Source organism: Stegostoma tigrinum, chromosome 22, assembly GCF_030684315.1.
Source record: "Stegostoma tigrinum isolate sSteTig4 chromosome 22, sSteTig4.hap1, whole genome shotgun sequence".
NCBI classification, from domain to species: domain Eukaryota; kingdom Metazoa; phylum Chordata; class Chondrichthyes; order Orectolobiformes; family Stegostomatidae; genus Stegostoma; species Stegostoma tigrinum.
In genome coordinates this window covers 2609133-2628439 of record NC_081375.1, presented here as the reverse complement: position 1 = coordinate 2628439, position 19307 = coordinate 2609133, and the positions used below count along the sequence as shown (strand labels likewise).

The 19307-nt window shown below is 50.4% G+C and overlaps 1 protein-coding gene across 6 annotated transcripts in view; it reads left to right on the top strand.

Annotated features, from left to right (window-relative positions):
• The window catches only part of LOC125463856 (inactive rhomboid protein 2-like), a 120031-nt gene extending 108900 nt beyond the window's left edge, over positions 1-11131 (top strand). For all 6 annotated transcript variants that reach the window (XM_059653861.1, XM_059653862.1, XM_059653864.1 and 3 more), the window contains 2 exons: positions 4727-4880; positions 10105-11131. In XM_059653861.1, the coding sequence (XP_059509844.1) occupies positions 4727-4880; positions 10105-10530 (580 nt within the window). In that variant the 3' untranslated portion in view covers positions 10531-11131. The remainder of the gene's footprint in view (positions 1-4726; positions 4881-10104) is intronic.
• Positions 11132-19307: the final 8176 nt, after the last annotated feature.

Sequence of the window (19307 nt, the reverse complement as noted above, 5' to 3'; positions counted from 1 at the left end):
AGCGGAGGCTCAGAGACCACTTTGTATAGCATCTGCACTCTGTACGTGATAATCAAGAACACCTTCCAGTCACAAAACATTTCCGCTCCCCCTCCCACTCCCTGGCTGACATGTCCATCCTGGGCTCCTTCTGTGTCACAATGACGCCACCAGCAAACTGGAGGAGCAGCACCTCATATTCTCCCTCAAAAGCCTATAGAACATAAAACATTACAGCACAGTACAGGCCCTTCAGCCCTCGATGTTGTGCCGACCTGTCATACTGATCTCAAGCCCATCTAAGCTACACTATTCCATGTACGTCCATATGCTTAACCAATGACGATTTAAATGTACCTAAAGTTGGCAAATCTACTACCGTTGCAGGCAAAGCGTTCCATTCCCTTACTACTCTCTGAGTAAAGAAAATACCTAATTTCTGCTCTTGTGTCTTATGGTCTTAATTAGATTCAAAATCCACCTGCTGCTGTGGTGGGATTTGAATATGTGCCTCCAGAGCACCAAACTGTTTCAGGAAAGATTATCAATATTTAGTTGGGTTAATGGTGTTTTTAGGTTAATTATGATTTCTATCACTTTTATTCAAAATAGATTGAGAAACACTTTCATTGTCCATGTTTATTTTATGGAAAAATTCCCCAAATTAGAATAGCAGAGTGCAGAGGTTTTATAGAACTGCTGTAGAAACCAAACTGGCATTTCAATCTCCATTGTGAATGTCATCTTTTGAATTAATCGAGTGTTTCCTTGTTTCTCGAACTTTAGTTCTAAGGAACAGACAGACACAGAAGTATTAGCAGGAACATATATTCATTTTGAAGTGTCACTTTTTCCTTGAAATGTTCCTGTTTTCTCAATTGATTAGCTTGAATAATGCTTTTGCTTGCCTGATTTCTTCAAGATGGATCTCTAAGCTAAGTGTATCTATTGTAGTTCTCCTGGAATCGTTTTAGTTTCATTTCCGGGTAAATTAGATAACAGAACATTACAGCACAGTACAGGCCTCGTAAGACCTTCCCTCCATACCAGGCAACATCCTAGTAAATCTCCTCTGCACCCTTTCCAAAGCTTCCACATCCTCTTATAATGCGGTGACCAGAACTGTATGCAATTCTCCAAGTGCGGCCGCACCAGAGTTTTGTACAGCTGCAGCATTACCTCTTGGTTCTGGAACTCGATCCCTCTATTAATAAAAGCTAAAACACTGTATGCCTTCTTAACAGCCCTGTCAACCTGGGTGGCAACTTTCAACGATCTGTGTACATGGACACCGAGATCTCTCTGTTCATCTACACTACTAAGAGTCTTACCATTAGCCCTGTACTTTGCCTTCTGGTTACTCCTACCAAAGTGCATCACCTCACACTTGTCTGCATTAAACTCCATTTGCCACCTCTCAGCCCAGCTCTGCAGCTTATCTATGTCTCTCTGCAACCTACAGCATCCTTCGTCACTATCCACAACTCCACCGACCTTAGTGTTGTCTGCAAAGTTACTAACCCATCCATCTACGCCCTCCTCCAGGTCATTTATAAAAATGACAAACAGCAGTGGACCCAACACCGACCCTTGCGGTACACCACTAGTAACTGGTCTCCAGGATGAAGATTTCCCATCAACTACCACCCTCTGTCTTCTTTCAGCAAGCCAATTTCCGATCCAAACTGCTATATCTCCCACAATTCCATTCCTCCGCATTTTGTACAAGTTGTACAATGGTCTAAACATGGAATTCATCAGTTTTAAAATCATCCCACACCTGGCCTCTTCCCCTGTTCAACCCTCCCTCTCATTCCTGCCTCCTTGACCTGACACAATCTGCCCACTTTTGTCCCCACTTAGCCTCCCTACCCTTCCCACCCACCAATCCCCACTACCCCATGCATCCAACCTATCACTACCCAACCTGTGTTTCCTCAGCCTCATCCATCCTCCCTCCCACCTCCTTGACGTGACGCAACATGTCCATCTTGTTTCTCACCTATCCAACCATTCCTCCCATTGACCAATCCCCACCTGCATCCACGTATCACCATCCCACCCACTTACCCCCAGTGCCACCCCACCACTACATTTATTTCCCAGCTCCTTTCTCCCTTCCTATTTCTGAAGAAGGGCCTTGACCCAAAACCATCAACTTTACTGCTGCTCTGATGCTGCCTGGTCTACTGTGTTCATCCAGCTCCACACGGCGTTAACTGTGACTCCAGCATCTCCAGTTCTTGGTATCATCAGGATACTTACACCTGTGAATTTCTAAAGACATCAAGTCATGCAGCACAAAAACAGACCCTTCAGTCCAACTAGTCCATGCCGACCAAGCTTCCCAAATTAAACTAGTCCCACTTGCCTGCATTTGAGCCACATCCCTCTGTAACTTTCCTATCCATGTTACCAAACCAAATGTCTTTTAAATGCTGTAACTGTACCTGCATCTACTACTTTTTGGCCGTTCATTTCACATATGAACCATACTCTGTGTGAAACTATTGTCCCTCAGGCCCCTTTTATGTTTTTCTCTTCTCTCACCTTAAAAATACGCCCCTTAGTGTTGAACTCTGTTTTCCTGGGGAAAAGACTGTGGAAATTCAATTAATCTGTGCCCCTCATGATTTTGTAAACCTCTGTAATGTCACCCTCCTATGCTCCAGTGAAAGAAGTCCCAGTCTATCCAGCCCCTCCTTATAACTCAATCCGTCTAATCCCGATAACATCCTGGTAAATCTTTTCTGCACCGTCTCCAATTTACTAATATCCTTCCCCTGACAGGGAAACCAGAACTGGATGCAGTGCTCCAAAACAGGCCTCACCAATGTCCTGTACAACCTCAACATAACAACCCAACTCCTGTAGAGCTCCTCTGATGTTGCCTGGCCTGTTTTGTTCCTCCAGATCCACGCTGTGTTATCTCCAACTCCTATACTCTGTAGCCTGAGCAATGAGTGATTATCAGAAGCTGTATCAGGAAGGACTCAAACAGAATGAACTATCCCACCCCATCATTATGTTTAGTCCACCCCATCATTCTGTTTAGTGGTATAAACATGCTTAAATGTTGTAGCGTATCCAAAATAACTCAATATGTTAGGCCTTTATTCATTAGAGTTTAGAACAATGAGAGGTGACCTTCATGAAATTTACAAGGTTCTGAGAGGTAGACGTGTTTAGCCAGAGGGTGGTGAATCTTTGGATCTCACTGCCACAAGAGGCTGTGCAACGCAAGTCTTTGTGTGTATTTGAGGAGATCTTGATTAGTAAGGTGATCATACAGTTGAGGGGAAGGCAGGAGAATGGGTTTGACAAACATGACAGCAACAATCAAATGGCAGAGTAGACCCAACGGACTGAATGGAGTAATTCTCTCCTATATCTACGGTGTTTAGCACTTATGTTTCCACTAGAGTAGAAATCTTGAACAAGGGGACATAGCAAGACAATAAGGCGACACCCATTTAAACATAGGAACAGGAGTAGACCATTCAGCCCCTTGAGCCTGTCCCACCATTCAGTGAAATCAGACTGATCTGTGGCCTAACTCCATAAGTCCGCCTTTGGCCCATATCTCTTAATACCTTTGCTTAAGAAAAATATATCTATCTCTCCCTTAAAATTAACAACTGATCCAGCATCCACTGCCATTTGTGGAAGAGAGTTCTAAACATCGACCCACCCTTTATGTATAGTAGTGCTTCTGAAAATCTCTTCCGAACAATGTGGCTTTAATTTTCAGACTATGTTTAAAATTTCTCCCAAAGCGTGGTAAATGTCTGGCATTCTCTACCCCAGAGAGTGGTGGAGGCTAGATCAATTAAAGTATTTAAAGGTGAGGGAGATAGATTGCTGAAGTGTCAGGCAGTGGATCGCTATGGCCTGAAACAAGAGTTAAGGTTTGGGGTAGAACGGCCATGATCTTGTTAAATGGTTGGGCAGGCTCAAGGGACTGAATGGCCTACTCGTGCTCCTATTTCTTAAGTTCTTATGCTCTAACCCCTTTGAGAAATTTCAATAAACCATGCAAGGCCACAAGATCAATTTCATTAACATGAATGTAATTTTAACTGCTTTTAAAAATTAGTTTCAAGACTTTATGTTGACTTGAACTAAATTAAACATTGCACACACTTGCAAAAATAGTTAGAAGGCCTTTAAAGTTTTAAAATTACTTCAAAGAAAGCTTAAGGCCGTATAAAGAACATTCACTGTAACATTGCAAGACTACAGCAGGTTAAGGTGAAGTACCTCGTGTGTTGATATCGGATAGCCTAGTGCTGCTTGTTACTTGAGCCACTCTGGGTAGATCTTTACTGATGGATTCAAGCTGCAGCTATATCCCAAAGATCCTAGAGCTACACACAAAAAGGGAAAGTATGGACCATACCAAAACTCAGCAGGTCAGGCAGCATCTGTGGAGAGAAAACAGGATTGAGTGACCCTTGTTGGCTCAGTTTGCTTGTTTCAGGGTTCCAACATCTGCAGATCTTTGTTTTATTAAAGAGTTGGAACATTCCACGTCACCTCGTCCAGAACATGGTATACGTGGACACTTGATACAAGTGAAAAGTGACACTCTACCATTCTAATATATTTCATATTCTTTTCTCTTGTTCTCTCTCTCAAACTGTCACACTTTCTTTTCACTTCACTTTGGCTCTATTTCTGTTATTCCTCTGGCTGTATCCTCCTTTGTGCTGCCCTATCTCACTCTCCTCTCCCTACCCCTCTGCAGGATTATCCACTGCCTGATTTCCGTGCTATTCCAAATGACCATTCTTCGGGACCTGGAGAAGTTGGCGGGTTGGCTGCGCATTTCAATCATCTACATCCTGAGTGGAATGATGGGAAACTTGGCAAGTGCGATCTTCCTGCCGTACAGAGCTGAGGTACAACGACAGGATGATGAGGGGGAGTGTTGGAAAGTTGGCCTCAGTGGAGGTTGTGATAAGCCAGGCCAAATACAAAAACAACTGGAGCAACACTGTGTAATGCAGCCCATGTTTCACTGTCAATCAGATTTTCCGGCTATTTCTGGATATGACATATTGGCTTCAATCATTTCCTAAAGGATTGGGAAGAAGTGATTGTCTGACTTGATATACGACAATATTATAGTGCAGACCCTCTGACAGTGCAGCTCTCCCTCAGCGCTAACCCTCCGACAGTGCCTGCTCCCTCAGCACAGACCCTCTGACAGTGCAGCTCTCCCTCAGCGCTGACCCTCCGACAGTGCGGCACTCCCTCAGCGCTAACTCTCCGACAGTGCGGCGCTCCCTTAGCACTGACTCTCTGACAGTGCGGCACTCCCTCAGCGTTAACCCTCCAACAGTGCGGCGCTCCCTCGGCACTGACTCTCTGACAGTGCCAGCTCCCTCAGCACTGACCCTCCAACAGTGCAGCTCTCCCTCAGCACTGACCCTCTGACAGTGCGGCTCTCCCTCAGCACTGACTGACAGTGCCCGCTCCCTCAGCACTGACCCTCCGACAGTGCGGGACTCCCTCAGTGCTAACCCTCCAACAGTGCGGCGCTCCCTCAGCACTGACTCTCCGACAATGCGGCGCTCCCTCAGCACTAACCCGCCCTTTCGAAATAATCTGAAGTAAACTGGGCACTTTTCAGAACATATTGAGGCACACACAGTACAGCGAGAGACACTGAGTGAGTGGGCACTGTGGGAGGGTCAGTGCTGAGGGAGCGCCGCACTGTGGGAGGGTCAGTGCTGAGCAGAATATAGATAGACTGGAGAGTTGGGCAGGTAAATGGCAGATGGAGTTCAATCTGGGCAAATGCGAGGTGATGCATTTTGGAAGATCAAATTCAAGGGCGAACTATAGATTAACTGGAAAAGTCCTGGGGAAAATTGATGAACAGAGAGATCTGGGTGTTCAGGTCCTTTGTTCCCTGAAGGTGACAACGCAGGTCAATAGGGTGGTCAAGAAGGCATATGGCATGCTTTCCTTCATTGGGCGGGGTATTGAGTACAAGAGTTGGCAGGTCATGTTGCAGTTGTATAGGACTTTGGTTCGGCCACATTTGGAGTACTGTGTACAGTTCTGCTCGCCACATTACCAAAAGGATGTGGATGCTTTGAGAAGGTGCAGAGGAGGTTCACCAGGATGTTGCCTGGTATGGAGGGTGCTAGCTATGAAGAGAGGTTGAATAGATTAGGAATATTTTCATTAGAAAGACGGAGATTGAGGGGGGACCTGATTGAGGTCTACAAAATCATGAGGGGTATAGACAGGGTGGATAGCAAAAAGCTTTTTCCCAGAGTGGGGTTTCAATTACTAGGGGTCATGAGTTCAAAGTGAGAGGAGGAAAGTTTAAGGGAGATATGCGTGGAAAGTTCTTTACACAGAGGGTGGTGGGTGCCTGGAACACGTTGCCAGCGGAGGTGGTAGACGCAGACACGTTAGCGTCTTTTAAGATATATTTGGACAGGTACATGGATGGGCAGGGAGCAAATGGACACAGACCATGAGAAAATAGATGACAGGTTAGACAGAGGATCTTGGTCGGTGCAGGTTTGGAGGGTCGAAGGGCCTGTTCCTGTGCTGTTCTTTGTTTCTTTGTTTGTTTCTTTGTAATCCGCCGACAGTGCCCACTCCCTCAGCACTGACCCTCCCACAGGGCCCACTCCCTCAGCACTGACCCTCTGACAGTGCCCGCGCCCTCAACACTGACCCTCCGACAGTGCGGCGCTCCCTCAGCACTGACCCTCCCACAGGGCCTGCTCCCTCAGCACTGACCCTCCCACAGGGCCCACTCCCTCAGCACTGACCCTCCCACAGGGCCCGTTCCCTCAGCACTGACCGTCCGACAGTCCCCACTCCCTCAGCACTGACCCTCCCACAGGGCCCACTCCCTCAGCACTGACCCTCTGACAGTGCCCGCGCCCTCAGCACTGACCCTCCAACAGTGTGGCGCTCCCTCAGCACTGACCCTCCCACAGGGCCCGCTCCCTCAGCACTGACCCTCTGACAGTGCCCACTCCCTCAGCACTGACCCTCCCACAGGGCCCGTTCCCTCAGCACTGACCGTCCGACAGTGCCCGCTCCCTCAGCACTGACCCTCCCACAGGGCCCACTCCCTCAGCACTGACCCTCCCACAGGGCCCACTCCCTCAGCACTGACCCTCCCACAGGGCCCGCTCCCTCAGCACTGACCCTCTGACAGTGCCCACTCCCTCAGCACTGACCCTCCCACAGGGCCCGCTCCCTCAGCACTGACCCTCCCACAGGGCCCGCTCCCTCAGCACTGACCCTCTGACAGTGCCCACTCCCTCAGCACTGACCCTCCCACAGGGCCCGTTCCCTCAGCACTGACCGTCCGACAGTGCCCACTCCCTCAGTGTCTCTCGCTGTACTGTGTGTCCCTCAAAATGTTCTGAAAAGTGCCCAGTTTACTTCAGATTATTTCGAAAGGGCAAGTATCTGAAAAGTTTGAATATTGGGATAGGAACCCCTGGCCCTTTTAAGTTTCCTTGTGTCTTGGCCCCTTATCCTGGTGGATAAACGTATGTATGCTGATGTTTTTTCTATATTATTGCAGTAACAGGTGGCACTTATATGGTGCCATTAACATGGTATAAATGTCCCTGGGCGCTTCATAAGACTGCAATCAGATAAAATTTCACAGAACCATATAAGAGTTTGAGATTTTTAAAAATATTCATACGTGAGTTGTGGATGTTGTTTGCCGGGCCAGCATTTATTGCCCTTTCCTAATTGCCCAGCAGGCAACTGAGATTCCACCACATTGCTGTGGGTTTGGAGTCATATGTAGGCCTGACCAGGTAAGTATGGCGGTTTCCCTCCATAAAGGACATTAGTGGACCAAAAATGGCTTTTCTGACAAACAGTCCCAAAAAGTTCAGAAAGGAAGGATGGTTTGACAGATTTGATTGCGGGCAATATTACAGTGCAGGCCCTCAAAAATTAGAAAGTCAACAACGGTTTCATTAGATTCTTAGTTCCAGATTTTTATTGACTTCAAATTCTAGGATTAGTGCCCAGGTTCCCAGGACATTCACCTGGGTCTCTTGATTAATTGTCTAGTGACGTTATCATTAGGCTATCACCTCCACCCCAACCAATTCTGGTAACAATGAGATTGTAAGAACTGCAGATGCTGGAGTCCGAGATAACACAGTGTGGAGCTGGAGGAACACAGCAAGCCAGGCAGCTCCAGAGGAACAGGAAATTTTGACATTACAGTTCGGAAATCGTCTTCAGAAATAGGAGAGGGGGAAGGGAACTCCAAAATAAATAGAGAGGGGGGTGGGGCTGGGGAAGGTAGGTGGGATGATGATAGGTGAATGCAGGTAGGGAGTGCTGGGGATTGGTCAGTGAGGTGAGTAGGGCAGATAGATGGGAGAGAAAATGGACAGATCAAGGAGGTGGGGATGAGAGGGAGGTTTAGACATGGGCTGAGGCTAGGGGTGGGAAGGTTTTAAACTGGTGAATTCTATGTTTAGGCCATTGGGCTGTCGGGTCCTGAGATGGAATATGAGATGGAGCTCCTCCAGTGTGCAGGTGGTGTTATTGTGACACTGGAGGAGGCCCAGGATGGACATGTCATCCAGGGAGTGGGAGGGGGAGTTAAAATGGTTCATGACTGAAAGGTGTGGTTGGTTGTCAGATACAGAGCACAGATGCTCTACAAAACAGTCTCCAAGTCTCTGCTTGGTTCCCCTAATGTAGAGGAGGCCACATTGGGAGCAGTGGATACAGTAGACCAAGTAGGAGGATATACAGGACAAGGAAGTCAGAGAGAGAGAGCAGCCCCCTCCTCCCAATTCCTCCGCCTCTGCTGTATCTGCTCCCACAATGAGGCGTTCAATGCCCAAACATCCCGGAAGTCCTCGTTTTTCAAGGACCGTAACTCTGCCCCCAACCAGGTGATCAAAAATGACCTCAACTGCATCTCTTCCATTTCCTGTTCTTCTGCCCTTGCTCCCGTCCCTCCAAGAAAAATAAAGACAAAATCCCCCTTGTCCTCCCGTACCACACCACGAACCTCCGTATCCAACATTGCAGTCTCCACCACTTCCACCTCCTACAATCTGACCCCACAACCAAGGATACATTTCTCACCCCACCCCTATCTGTCTTCTGTAGGGCCCACTCACTCTGCGACTTCCTCGTCTGTTCTATGCTCCCCAGTAACCCCACCACCCCCGGTACTTTTCCCTGCAACATCAGGAGGTGCTATACCTGCCCCTACACCTCGCCCCTCACCTCCATTCAAGGCACAAAACAAACCTTCCGAATGTGACAGGGGTTCACCTGTGACTTCAGCTTGGTCTACTGTATCCGCTGCTCCTGATGTGGCCTCCTCTACATTGGTGTGACCAAGCGGAGGCTCGGAGACTGCTTCATAGAGCATCTGTGCTCAGTACGTGACAAAGAACCACACTTTCCAGTTGTGAACCATTTTAACTCCCTCTCCCGCTCCCTGGGGGACATGTCCATCCTGGGCCTCCTCCAGTATCACAATAACACCACCTGCACACTGGAGGAGCTACACGTCATATTCCACCTCAGGATCCTACAGCCCGATGGCCTAACCATAGAGTTTATCAGTTTCAAAACCCCCTCCGCCTCATCCCATGACCAACCCTCCCTGTCATCCCCGCGTCCTTAACCTGTCCATCTTCTCTCCCGCCTACCTGCTACTCCCACCTCACTGACCAATCCCCACTACTGCCTACCTGCTCTTACCTTTCGCCATCCTACCTACCTTCCACAGCCCCACACCACCTCGCTCTATTTATTTCTGGGCTCTCCTCCCCCTCTCCATTTCTGAAGAAGGCTCCCGACCCGAAACATCAGCTTTCCTGCTCTTTTGATGCTGCCTGTCCTGCTGTGTTAATCCAGCTCTATGCTGTGTTATCTGGTAACGAAGAGCTTCTCAAAGAGAGAGGATTTAAACAAAGTCTGAAAGACAGAGAGAAGTAGAGAGGTGGGGAAATGAAAGGAGGGCATTGCAGAGCATGTGGCACAGCCAGTGGGGGGGCTCGTGTGTGAGTGAGTAAAACTCTGCAAGTATGAAAAGTCTGACTGCAAGGTGTGCATTGTAACAATGGTTCCCTCTTTTGCCCACGCCAGGTTGGTCCTGCAGGATCGCAATTTGGTTTGTTGGCCTGCCTCTTTGTAGAATTATTTCAGAGTTGGCCAATCCTGGAGAAACCATGGAAAGCCTTGATGAAGTTGGTGGGAATTGTCCTTTTTCTTTTTACCTTTGGCTTATTGCCTTGGATTGACAATATTGCCCATATATTTGGATTTGTTAGTGGTTTCTTGCTATCTTTTGCCTTCTTGCCATACATTACATTTGGCCAAAGTGATAAATACAGGAAGATAATAATGATCATTGTCTCGCTTCTGGTCTTTGTTGGACTTGCAGCATCACTGGTGATCTGGTTCTACATTTATCCCACAAAGTGTCACTGGTGTGAATACCTCACCTGCATACCATTCACCAGCAGCTTTTGTGAAAAGTATGACCTCGATCAAACCATAAGTGAACAATAATTTGGAGCATGCAGTTTCTGGATAAATGAACTTACTGAAAAAAAGGCAGCTGGGTAATGATCACAGTTAATTTATGCAAATTGTACAGCCCATTGTTAGTAAGATTGAGAAGGTGAATGGTGCTGTTACACTGGGCATTTGGAAAGTGGAATACAGTGCTTACTGTGTGATAGTTTGAAATGACAACAATATCATCCAATTGCTGCCTTAGTCAATTACTCTGCTCCACAACTATTCAACACAATAACTCTGTTCTCAGTGTTGTTTGTTGGTTTGCAAACATTGATTGTCTTCTCTTGACAAATCAAGAGGAAGAAACTAATGTAAATTGTGAAAAATCTGCATTTGCCTGTAACTTCCACTTCTGGACAATATAATCTTTTTGATGAGTCACAAAATTGATTGAATGTTTGTTGGTGTAGTTGTAAAGGCAGATTCTGTTGAACCTACTAATTAGCAATGTCTTTGAAGGTTCTGTGTATGTTGAATTTTTTTGTTATTGATTTTATGTTTTTTGCTAGCTTACACTCATACTTCATTGTCACTTTCATTATGATTCCAGTTGATGTTACTCCTGGGCCAGTCAGATCCCAGAAGGAAATCTGCCTTGATAAAATCAGTTTTCTAAATATAACTTGATGGTCATTCACTGATACAGAGGCACAGAAGACTGAATTTTTTTTAAACAATAAAATGAAGTTTATTGCATAAAAAGGGAACATAAAATAAAACAAATCAAGCTAGCAAATATAAAAAACAACATAAAAGAACTGAAGATACATGACAAAACAAAGTCTCACTATCCTCCAACAACATCATTTCATAGTGAGTCAAATCCACAGAAATCACTATTCCATACCAACCTTTAAGTTTGACTGTTTCTCCCAAGTTTTGTTTTGCAAAATATGATGTGGAGGTGCCACTGTTGGATTGAGGTGATATCAGAAGTCACACAACACCAGGTTTATTTGAAAACACAAGCTTTCAAAGTGCTTCTCCTTCATCAGGTGAAGTGAAGGGATGTGCACAGGCACACAGTTTATAAGTGGAGAGATCATTGCAAGATAATTCCAGGTAATTAAGAGCTTCAAAAGAGAGTACAAATGATGTGAGTGGAATGTCAGGAGGCTGAATAACAGTTCTCTGCAGGTGATCAAAAGTGTCAGACGATGTGAGTAAAGTGTCAACAGCTGAAGAGCAAGTGAAGGAATGACCTATAATCTGATTAATTGAAACAGAAAGATAATTACAAAGTTAAAAATAAGGTTGTACTGGAGACAAACCAGACAGCTAGAATAACATAATAGGTCTAAGAGTCACATGCCAAGGATCTAACCAAAGTCAGAAGTAATCCAAGACTGTGCAAACTAATTAAGGTAGAGAGATCATAACACATTATCAAGGTGATGGTGTTAAAACAGGACAGTAAGGATTTTCTAACCAAACACTCCTCATCTAGAAGTTTTATAAGTTAACTGTTATCCCAAGGGAACTGACCTTTCCTTGCAGTCTCCAGTACCCTTTCTAGCACGTAGTTAGGTTCTGGAATGCATTGGATATGTGATGGAGATGGTTCAATTGAGACATTCAAGAGAGGCATTGGGTGATTATTTAGAAAGAAATAATGAGTAAGGGTACGAGAGAAAAGCAGGAATATTGGCAGTGGGTAATGAATGCTCATTTGAAGGCCTGGCACAGACATGATGGGCCAAATGGCCTCCTTCTGCACTGAAACACCTCTGTGACACACTTCTGGATGATGGAAATGAATGTACTATCGCCAAGTTTGCAGATGACACAAAAATAGATGGGGAGACAGTAGTGAGGATAACGAAGGATCTGTAGCAGGATACAAACAGGTTGAATAACTCCAGATAATAAAATGTGAGGCTGGATGAACACAGCAGGCCAAGCAGCATCTCAGGAGCACAAAAGCTGACGTTTTGGGCCTGGACCCTTCATCAGAGAGGGGGATGGGGTGAGGGTTCTGGAATAAATATGGAGAGAGCGGGAGGTGGACCGAAGATGGAGAGAAAAGAAGGTAGGTGGAGAGGAGCGTATACGTGGGGAGGTAGGGAGGGGATAGGCCAGTCCAGGGGAGACGGACAGGTCAAGGAGGTGGGATGAGGTTAGTAGGTAGGAGATGGAGGTGCGGCTTGGGGTGGGAGGAAGGGATGGGTGAGAGGAAGAACAGGTTAGGGAGGCAGAGAGAGGCTGGACTGGTTTTGGGATGCAGTGGGGGGAGGGGATGAACTGGGCTGGTTTTGGGATGCGGTGGGGGAAGGGGAGATTTTGAAACTGGTGAAGTCCACATTGATACCATTAGGCTGCAGGGTTCCCAAGCGGAATATGAGTTGCCGTTCCTGCAACCTTCGGGTGGCATCATTGTGGCACTGCAGGAGGCCCATGATGGACATGTCATCTAAAGAATGGGAGGGGGAGTGGAAATGGTTCGCGACTGGGAGGTGCAGTTGTTTATTGCGAACCGAGCGGAGGTGTTCTGCAAAGCGGTCCCCAAGCCTCTGCTTGGTTTCCCCAATGTAGAGGAAGCCACACCGGGTACAGTGGATGCAGTATACCACATTGGCAGATGCGCAGGTGAACCTCTGCTTAATGTGGAAAGTCATCTTGGGGCCTGGGATAGGGGTGAGGGAGGAGGTGTGGGAGCAAGTGTAGCATTTCCTGCGGTTGCAGGGGAAGTTGCCGGGTGTGGTGGGGTTGGAGGGCAGTGTGGAGCGAACAAGGGAGTCACGGAGAAAGTGGTCTCTCCGGAAAGCAGCAAAGGGTGGGGATGGAAAAATGTCTTTGAGTGGTGGGGTCGGATTGTAGATGGCGGAAGTGTCGGAGGATGATGCCTTGTATCCGAAGGTTGGTGAGGTGGTGTGTGAGAACGAGGGGTTCCCATTATCACTGAATAACTCCAAATGGTGGGTTACCAGTCACTGCTGTTGGATCCTGCACATGTTGTCACAGTGGAACCTGGAACGTGTCCCCAGATTCCACTGTTACACAAGAGGTGCATTCTACCAAGCTGAGCTGTGCTCTTATAACTTACTCGTAAATTTCTGTTTCACTTCACTTCCTCAAGTTTAAAGAATATTAATTGTACATCAGTAACATTTTCCTCTTTCTTATGCGTTACACACTTTTAAATTACAGACCAACTTCCACTTTAAATACTGGACAATGGAAATTCCCACACTGTCATGTTCACCAAGGTCACCTCTCTTCCCGCGCTGACTCATGCTTGCACTCAATGAGTTTAGGTTTACCATAAAATTTCCCTCTGGGACGGTTTAGAATCACACCTCTTGGTGCAGCGCTTCAGCATTTCAGCTCCTGGTCTCCATGAAGCTCTTTCCAATCAATGTCACACTTCGGATTCCACCAAATTTGAAAACACCTGCTGCTCTCTCACAAGCACGTAAACCAGCCTGAACTTGTGCTGTTTATATGATTCACGACATCGGTTTGCCTTTTACATATTTTACAAATTTTATCACCAATTGTGTACTATATTAAAATGAATTTTTTTTTAAAAAGGCCTTGGTCATTTAGCTGAGACATACCCAATGAACAGCTCACTCGTTTCCCTCTATTAGAGCCAGCATCAATTCCAATCCACTCCGATGAACCAAGCTCTGGCTCAAGCTCTCCCTCACAGGGACCCCACTCCCTCCCCACGGTGATACTACCTAAGGGTCCCCACCCGCTCCCCTCACTCACATTGTCACAGGGTCCCCACCCCGTCCACTCACTCACTCACTCACAGGGTGCCCAACCCCTCCCCTCAGTGATACTGTTACAGATCCCCGTGCTCTCCCCTCGGTGGCACTGCCTCAGGGTCCCCACCCACAGCCCTCAGTGACACTGACACAGGGTCCCCACCCCCTCCCCTCACTCACACTGTCACAGGGTCCCCACGTCCCTCCCCTCGGTGACACTGTCACAGCTCCCCATGCCCTCCTCTCAGTGACACTGTAACAGGTTCCCCACCCCCTCCCCTCACTCACACTGTCACAGGTTCCCCACCCCCTCCCCTCACACACTGTCAGAGGGTCTCCATGCCCTCCCCTCACTCACACTGTTGCAGGGCCCCCACCCCCTCCCCTCACTGACACTGTCACAGGGTCCCCACCCCCTGCCCTCATTGACACTCTCACAGGGTCCCCACTCCCTCCCCTCACTCACACACTCACACGGACCACACCCCCTCCCCTCAGTGGCACTGTCACAGCATCCTAAACCCCTTCCCTCAGTGGCACTGTCATAGGGTCCCCACCCCCTCCACTCACTCTCTCACAGGGTGCCCACCCCCTCCCCTCAGTGATACTGTTACAGATCCCCGTGCTCTCCCCTCGGTGACACTGCCTCAGGGTCCCCACCCACTCCTCTCACTCACATTGTCACAGGGTCCACACCCACACCCCTCAGTGACACTGTCACAGGGTTCCCCACCCCCTCCCTTCACTCACACGGTCCCCTCCCGCTCCCCTCAGTGGCACTGTCACAGGGTCCCAACTCTCTCCCCTCAGTGACACTGTCACAGGGTCCCACCTCCTCCCCTCACTCACACTGTCACAGGGTCCCCATCCCCTCCCCTCAGTCACACTCTCACAGGGTCCCCACCCGATACCCTCAGTGACACTGTCACAGGGTCCCCACCCCCTCAGTGACACAGCCACAGGGTCCCCACCACCCACCCTCCCCCTCAGTGACACTGTCACAGGGTCCCCACCACCCCCCCCTCAGTGACACTGTCACAGGGTCCCCACCCCCCACCCCCCACTCAGTCACACTGCCACAGGGTCCCCACCCCCCCCAGTGACACTGTCACAGGGTCCCCACCCCCCCCAGTGACACTGTCACAGGGTCCCCACCCCCCCCCTCAGTGACACTGTCACAGGGTCCCCCCCCCTCAGTGACACTGTCACAGGGTCCCCACCCCCCCCCAGTGACACTGTCACAGGGTCCCCACCCCACCCTCAGTGACACTGTCACAGGGTCCCCACCCCCCCCAGTGACGCTGTCACAGGGTCCCCACCCCCCCCCCTCAGTGACACTGTCACAGGGTCCCCCCCCGTGACACTGTCACAGGATCCCCACCGCCCAAGTGACACTGTCACAGGGTCCTCACCCCCCCCTCAGTGACACTGTCACAGGGTCTCCCCCCCCTCAGTGACACTGTCACAGGGTCCCCACCCCCCCCTCAGTGACACTGTCACAGGGTCTCCCCCCCCCTCAGTGACACTGTCACAGGGTCCCCCCCCCCCTCTCAGTGACACTGTCACAGGGTCCCCACCACCCCCCCTCAGTGACACTGTCACAGGGTCCCCACCCCCCACCCCCCTCAGTGACACTGTCACAGGGTCCCCACCCCCCCCCAGTGACACTGTCACAGGGTCCCCACCCCCCCGCTCAGTGACACTGTCACAGGGTCGTCCCCCCTCAGTGACACTGCCACAGGGTCCCCACCCCCCCCCAGTGACGCTGTCACAGGGTCCCCACCCCCCCGCTCAGTGACACTGTCACAGGGTCGTCCCCCCTCAGTGACACTGTCACAGGGTCCCCCCCCCTCTCAGTGACACTGTCACAGGGTCCCCACCACCCCCCCTCAGTGACACTGTCACAGGGTCCCCACCCCCCACCCCCCTCAGTGACACTGCCACAGGGTCCCCACCCCCCCCCAGTGACACTGTCACAGGGTCCCCACCACACCCCCAGTGACGCTGTCACAGGGTCCCCACCCCCCCGCTCAGTGACACTGTCACAGGGTCGTCCCCCCTCAGTGACACTGTCACAGGGTCCCCACCCCCCCTCCAGTGACACTGTCACAGGGTCCCCACCCCCCCCAGTGACACTGTCACTTGGTCCCCCCCCAGTGACAATGTCACAGGGTCCCCACCCCCCCCTCAGTGACACTGCCACAGGGTCCCCCCCCCCCCAGTGACACTGTCACAGGGTCCCCACCCCACCCCACTCCAGTGACACTGTCACAGGGTCCCCACCCCCCCTTCAGTGACACTGTCACAGGGTCGTCCCCCCTCAGTGACACTGCCACAGGGTCCCCCCCCCCAGTGACAATGTCACAGGGTCCCCACCCCCCTCAGTGACACTGTCACAGGGTCCCCACCCCCCCCTCAGTGACACTGTCACAGGGTCCCCACCCCCCCCCCCAGTGACACTGTCACAGGGTCCCCACCCCCCCCTCAGTGACACTGTCACAGGGTCCCCACCCCCCCCAGTGACAGTGTCACAGGGTCCCCCCCCAGTGACGCTGTCACAGGGTCCCCATCCCCCCCCCTCAGTGACACTGTCACAGGGTCTTCCCACCCCTCAGTGACACTGTTACAGGGTCCCCCCCCCCCCCCCAGTGACACTGTCACAGGGTCCCCACCCCACCCTCAGTGACACTGTCACAGGGTACCCACCCCCCACCCAGTGACACTGTCACAGGGTCCCCACCCCCCCCTCAGTGACACTGTCACAGGGTCCCCACCCCCCCCAGTGACACTGTCACAGGGTCCACCCCCAGTGACATTGTCACAGGGTCCCCACCCCCCCCCTCAGTGACACTGTCACAGGGTCTCCCCCCCCTCAGTGACACTGTCACAGGGTCTCCCCCCCCCTATGTGACACTGTTACAGGGTCCCCACCCCCCCCTCAGTGACACTGTCACAGGGTCCCCACCCCCCCCAGTGACACTGTCACAGGGCCCCCCCCAGTGACACTGTCACAGGGTCCCCACCCCCCCCTCAGTGACACTGTCACAGGGTCTCCCCCCCACTCAGTGACACTGTCACAGGGTCCCCACCCCCCCCCTCAGTGACACTGTCACAGGGTCTCCCCCCCCCCTCAGTGACACTGTTACAGGGTCCCCACCCCCCCCCCCCCTCAGTGACACTGTCACAGGGTCCCCACCCCCCCCCTCAGTGACACTGTCACAGGGTCCCCACCCCCCCCCCCCAGTGACACTGTCACAGGGTCCCCACCCCCCCCTCAGTGACACAGTCACAGGGTCCCCGTCCCCCCCAGTGACACTGTCACAGGTCCCCACCCCCCCCTCAGTGACACTGTCACAGGGTCTCCCCCCCCCCTCAGTGACACTGTCACAGGGTCCCCACCCCCCCCCTCAGTGACACTGTCACAGGGTCCCCCCCCCCCCCCAGTGACACTGTCACAGGGTCCCCACCCCCCCCCCCCAGTGACACTGTCACAGGGTCCCCCCCCAGTGACACTGTCACAGGGTCCCCACCCCCCCCTCAGTGACACTGTCACAGGGTCTCCCCCCCCCCTCAGTGACACTGTTACAGGGTCCCCACCCCCCCCTCAGTGACACTGTCACAGGGTCCCCACCCCCCCCCCCTCAGTGACACTGTCACAGGGTCCCCATCTGCTCTATTCTATCATTTACTCCCTACCCCACCCACCCCTCCTTTTTTCTGTAAATAAACTGGTGTTTTCCCAGCCACCATCAGCTCTGAGGAAGGGTCACCGAACCTGAAACGTTAACTCTGTTTTCTCTTCCACAGATGCTGCCAGACCTGCTGAGCTTTTCCAGCAACTTTGTTCTTGTTCTTGTACTTCAGCCCTCACTCCGTCTCTTCCTTCCTGCAACAGTGACAGGATCCCCCTGTACTTACCTACAATCCCACCACTTTGTTTTTGTTCTTGAAATGATTGGGGAGATAGAGCTCAAAGAGAGAAAAGAACAGTTAGACAAAGGAGTGGATAGCGATCTGGCTGGAAAGGTGAATAGCTATTAATAGGGACTGTTAGTGGCTAACAATGGGATGTGTGTAATAGCAGACTATGTGATAACAAGATCTGCATGTGAAGGTTGAGGTAAGGACATGGGAGAGCTCAAGTCCTAAAGTTATTGCATTTGATACTGAGTCCAAAGGCTGCAGGGTCCCCAGATAGAAAATGAGGCGCTGTTCTTTCAGCTTGCACTGAGCTTCACTAAAGCACTGCAGCGAGCCTGAGACAGAGACGTTGGCCAGGGAACAGGGTGGTGTGTTAAAGTAGCAGACAACTGGCAGCTCAAGCTCATTTTTATGAATAGAACGCAAGTGTTATCCAGTCCTCACTTCATTACCCCCATGTAAAGGAGACCACATTGTGAGCAGTGATGTATTAGACTAGATTGTGGGAAATGCAGGTAAAGTGCTTCTTTACTTGGAAGGTATGTTTGGGCCCTTGAATACTGAGGAGGGAGAAGGTAAATGGGCAGGTGTTACATCTTCTGCAGTTGTAGGGGACGGTGCCATGAAACCATGGAGCGATGTTGGGAGTGAAGGAAGTGTGGGCCAGGGTGTCCCAGAGGGAACGGTCCCTGTGGAAAGCGAACAGGGGAAGGGGGAGAATATATGTCTGCTGGTGGCATCTCATTGGAGGTGTTGGAAATGGCAGCTAATGATCCTTTGGATGAGAGTGCTTGTGGGATTGTAGGTAAGTACAGGGGGATCCTGTCACTGTTGCAGGAAGGAAGAGACGGAGTGAGGGCTGAAGTACAAGAACAAGAACAAAGTTGCTGGAAAAGCTCAGCAGGTCTGGCAGCATCTGTGGAAGAGAAAACAGAGTTAACGTTTCAGGTCCGGTGACCCTTCCTCAGAAATGATAGTGGCTGGATGTATACTGACATTTTCCCAGCCACCATCAGTTCTGAGGAAAGGTCACCGAACCAGAAACGTTAACTCTTTTTTCTCCTCCACAGATACTGCCAGACCTGCTGAGCTCATCCAGCAACTTTGTTTTTGTTCCTGATTTACAGCATC